Raw genomic sequence first — 4,447 nt, 5'->3', positions numbered from 1 at the left:
CCTGACGCCCGCCCGGGGCTCGGGTCTGCGGGGCCCTGGTCTGAAGGAGGCGGCCAGGCCCTGGTCTGAGGGCAGAGCCCGGCCCTCGTCTGCGGGAGGAGGCACAGACCTGGCCTGAGCGTGGAGGCATGCCCTGGTCTGGGGGAGGAGCCGTGGCCCTAGTCTGAAGGAGGAGGCATGGCCCTGGTCTGAGAGTGGAGGCATGACCCTAGTCTGAGGGAGGATCATGGCCCCAGAGGCCTTAGTCAGAGGTAGGAGGCACAGCACCAGTCTGAAAGCGGAGGCACGGTGCCAGTCTGAGGGAGGAACCAGGGCCCTAGTCTGAGGGAGGATCCGTGGTGCTAGGCAGAGGGAGGAGGCATGGCCCTAGTTTGAGAGAGGAGGCACAACTGTAATCTGAGAGGGTAGTCATGGCCCTAGTCTGAGTGAGGAGCATGGCCCTAGTCTGAGGGAGGAGGCAAGGCCCTAGTCTGAGACTGCAGGCATGGCCCTCGTATGAGGGAGGATCATGACCCTAGTCTGAGGGAGGAGGCATGACCCTAGTCTGAGAGGGGAGTCATGGCCCTAGTCTGAGAAAGAAGCATGGCCCTAGTCCGAGGAAGGAGGCATGGCCCTGGTCTGAGAGTGGAGGCATGGTGCTAGTCTGAGGGAGAAGAAGTATGACCCTAGTCTGAGGGTGGAGGCGTGACCCTAGTCTGAGGGAGTAGGCACGACCCTAGTCTGAGAGTGGAGGCATGGCCCTAGTCTAAGGGAGGAACATAGCCCTAGTCTGAAGGAGGAAGCATGACACGACCCTAGTCTGAGGGAGGAGGCATGACCCTCCCGGTCTAAGGAGGGAAACCTGAAGTCTGAGGACAGAGAAATGATTCAGATGCAGCCGCCTCCCTCGTTCTGACCCTTCCCCACTCCACCTACCCCAGGCAATTTCTCCATCCCCGTGTACATCAGAACCTGCCACCGGCCCTCCTGCACCACCATGGGCACCACCAGCCCCTGGACAGCCATTGACCTCCAGGGCTCCTGCTGTGAGGGGCAGTTCTGCAACGGAGACTCTGTGACCCAGGACTTCACCACTGCTTCGGCCACCACCCCTCCCCGGGCACCCCAGGTCGTGACCCTACTCCTGGCAGTTCTCCTGCTAGTCTGGCTCTCAGCATAGGTAGCCCCCAGGAGGCTAGGGGCAGGGCACACACGTCCTCCTCCTCCTCCTCCTCCTCCTCCTCCTGCCTCAGCCCCTATCTTGTGGCTCACAGGAAATGATGTCGAAACAAGAGTTGCACTCCTGTCCCTCTGGTCCCCCGTCTCTCCCTCCCTTCTGCTTCCCAACCATTGCCCTGCCCTTCCCTGGGCAACAGGCCTGGAAGAAACTGGCAGTGATTGCCAGCATCCCAGGGGAGGGAGAAACAGCCATAACCTGCCTCACGTGAAGAGCAATTCTGATCATGGGTGTAACTCACTGGGTACCAGCCAGGCCCCAGGCACCTGCGACATGACTTCCACAGCTCCAGGAGGGAGCTCCGATGACGTCTCTGTGGGTATCGCCACGAGAGGCCCAAGAAGCAGTATATATAGCAGTGAGCAGGCTGGACTCCAGCATGTGGGCTCGAATCCCAGCTCAACCATTCAGCCTCAGGGTGACCTGGGCAAGTTATTTAATCTTTCACCTGTAAGGTGGAGGTGAAAATAAAGTTCATAACAATGGCAAGATCTGCTTCACAGTGGTTGTGGTGAGGATTTGAGATGGGCAATGTGAAACTTGGCACACAGTGCTCGCCTGGTGTAAGTGAGCTGTTCCCAAGTCACAGATGAGCAAACTGAGGAACCAGGGTGCTTGCTTGAGCTCACATATCTAGTGAGTGGAGAACCAGGAGTCTGACTCCCAGCCCCATGAACCACTTAGGCAACCCCACCTCCCACACACATGACTATTGGTTACTTATTATTATTATTATTATTATTATTATTATTATGAGACTAGTCAAGTGCAGTAGTGAGAAGGAGGAAAAGAGTAGAACCCAGAAGTTCAATCCATAACTGACTGTGAACAGTCAATTGAGATAACTTACTACCTTTGGACCAGCCTTTTATTTTTATTTTTACTTTTTATTTTTATTTTGAAAGCAGGATTTATTGAGAGGACAGAGAAGCTCCCACAGTGGGAAGGGGCCCGAAGGGGTTGCCCTGGCCCAGCCTTTTAAAATTTCCATTTTTGCATATATATATACACCTGAGTAACCTCCACCCAGATCAAGACACAGAACATTTCCAGTCCAAATCCTCCCTTATAAACCCTTCATAGTCACTTTCCCACCAAAGGCATAACCGTTACCCTGACTTCTATCAGAGAACAATTTTTGGTTTGGGCTTTTTGTTTTGTTATGTTTTGTGTTCATGTGTTTCTTAGAGAGACACAGGGTCTCGCTCTGTTCCTCAGGCTGGAGTACAGTGGTACCATCATAGTTCACCACAGCCTTGATGCCTTGGGCTCCAATGACCCTCCTGCCTCCGCCTCCTGAGTAGCTGGGACTACAGGCTCACACCACGACTTTCAGCTAATTTTAAAAAATGTTTAAGCGATAGGGTCTCGCTATGTTGCTCAGGCTGGGCTCAAACTCCTGGGCTCCTGTGAGTCTCCCACCATGTCCTCCCAAAGTGCTGGAATTACAGTCATGAACCACTGAACCTATCCTAATTTTGCCTATTTTTGAACTGCAGAATATGCTCTTGTGTCCATGCTTTATTTGTTTATTGTGAGTTGAAGTCTATCACCCAGGCTGGAGTGCAGTGGCACTCTCACAGCTACCGCAGTCTCAATGTACTGGGTTCAGGTGAGCCTTCCACCTTAGCCCTCCAAGTAGCTGGAACTACAGGCATGTGCCACCACACCCAGCTAATTTTTTAATTTATTGTAGAGACGAGGTCTTCCCAAGTTGCCCAGGCTGTTCTTGAACCCCCAGGCTCAGTCAATCCTCTTGCCTCCACCTTCCAAAGTGCTGGGATTACAGGTGTGAGCCACCATGCCTGGCCATGCTTTGCATTTTAAAAGGATCCCTCTGAGCCGGGCTTGGTGGCTCAGCCTGTAATCCCGCGCCTTTGGGAGGCTGAGGTGAGTGGATTGCCTGAGCCCACGGGTTCAAGACCCGCCTGGGTAGCGAGACCTCATCTCTACAGTAAAATCAAAAAATCAGCCAGGCGTGGTAGCGCATGCCTGTAATTCCGGCTACTCGGAAGGCTGAGGCGGAAGGATCGCTGGGGCCCAGCAGGTCGAGGCTGCGGTGGCTGGGAGCGGCCACTACACTCCAGTCTGGGCGACCGAGTGAGACTCCAACTCAAAAAAATAAAATAAAATAAAATAAAATAAAATAAAAGGATCCCTCTGGCAAGAATGGAAGCTGAGACCTGGGAGGTGGCTACTGCAGCAGTGAGTGGTGCAGAGATCATGTGAGGAGCTAGAAAAGGAACAGACTTGTTAGTAGGACTGACAGGACCTGCTGATAGTATGGGGAGAAAAAGGACTGTTGAGAGTATGGGGGAGAAAAAGGACTGTTGAGAGTATGGGGGAGAAAAAGGACTCAAGATGACTCTGAGGGTTTGGCCTAAGGAACCGGTAAATGGTGATGTGTTTACTGAAGAGAGGGACAGACGGGTATGGTGAGAACTAACAGCCAAAGGGTGAACATGCTAAGTTTGATTGAGTTTAAAGTAAGAGCACTTCGTTTTGCACAAGGGTTCTTCCTTAGGACATAGCATGCTACATAAAATACATGCATTTCCAAAGATGGTACACTTTAGAAAACTGTTTGACAGTTTCTTATAAAGTTGAGCATACAAGGCTGGGAACAGTGGCTCACCCCTGTAATCCCAGCACTTTGGGAGGCCAAGGCAAGAGAATAGCCAGGGGTTTGAAGCCAGCCTGGGCAACATGGCAAGACTTCATCTCTACAAGAAATCAAAATAATTATCTGGGCATGGTGGTGCCTGCCTGTAGTTCCAGCTACTTGGAAGACTGAGGCAGAAGGGTCACTTGAGCCCAGCAGGTCGAGGCTGCGGTTCCGTAAGCGTGCCACTGCTCTCCAACCTGAGCGACAGAGTGAGACTCCAACTCAGAAAAAAAAAAAGATATGTACATAAATGTTCGTAGCAGCTTAACTCATAGTAACTAAACACTGAAAACGTCCCAAACATCCTGGAACTGGAAAATGGTAAACAAACTGTGGTATGCTCATGCAATGGAATTCTACTCAGCAAGAAAGAGGAACAAGCTACTGATACACACAACAACATAGATGAACCTCAAAAGCATCATACTAGACTGCGCACTGCAGCTCATGCCTATAATCTCAGCACTTTAGAAGGCCGAGTTGAGAGGATTGCCTGAGCCCACAGGTTCAAGACCAGCCTGGGCAACTTGGCAAGACCTCATCTCTACAATAAATCAAAAATTAGC

At 51.7% G+C, this 4,447-nt stretch overlaps 1 protein-coding gene across 1 annotated transcript in view; it reads left to right on the top strand.

Moving 5' to 3' along the window:
* LYPD5 (LY6/PLAUR domain containing 5) overlaps nt 1-1,187 on the top strand; it is a gene marked incomplete at its 5' end in the record, with an annotated part of 1,667 nt that extends 480 nt beyond the window's left edge. The window contains one exon of the mRNA XM_021718048.1: nt 920-1,187. Within this exon, the coding sequence (XP_021573723.1) occupies nt 920-1,159 (240 nt within the window). The remainder of the gene's footprint in view (nt 1-919) is intronic.
* Nucleotides 1,188-4,447: the final 3,260 nt, after the last annotated feature.

Source organism: Carlito syrichta, unplaced genomic scaffold (genome assembly GCF_000164805.1).
Source record: "Carlito syrichta isolate Samal-C Ts95f unplaced genomic scaffold, Tarsius_syrichta-2.0.1 Scaffold311765, whole genome shotgun sequence".
Classification (NCBI taxonomy): domain Eukaryota; kingdom Metazoa; phylum Chordata; class Mammalia; order Primates; family Tarsiidae; genus Carlito; species Carlito syrichta.
Note: the sequence above shows the minus strand (reverse complement) of the source record. Positions and strands in the feature narration are given on the sequence as shown.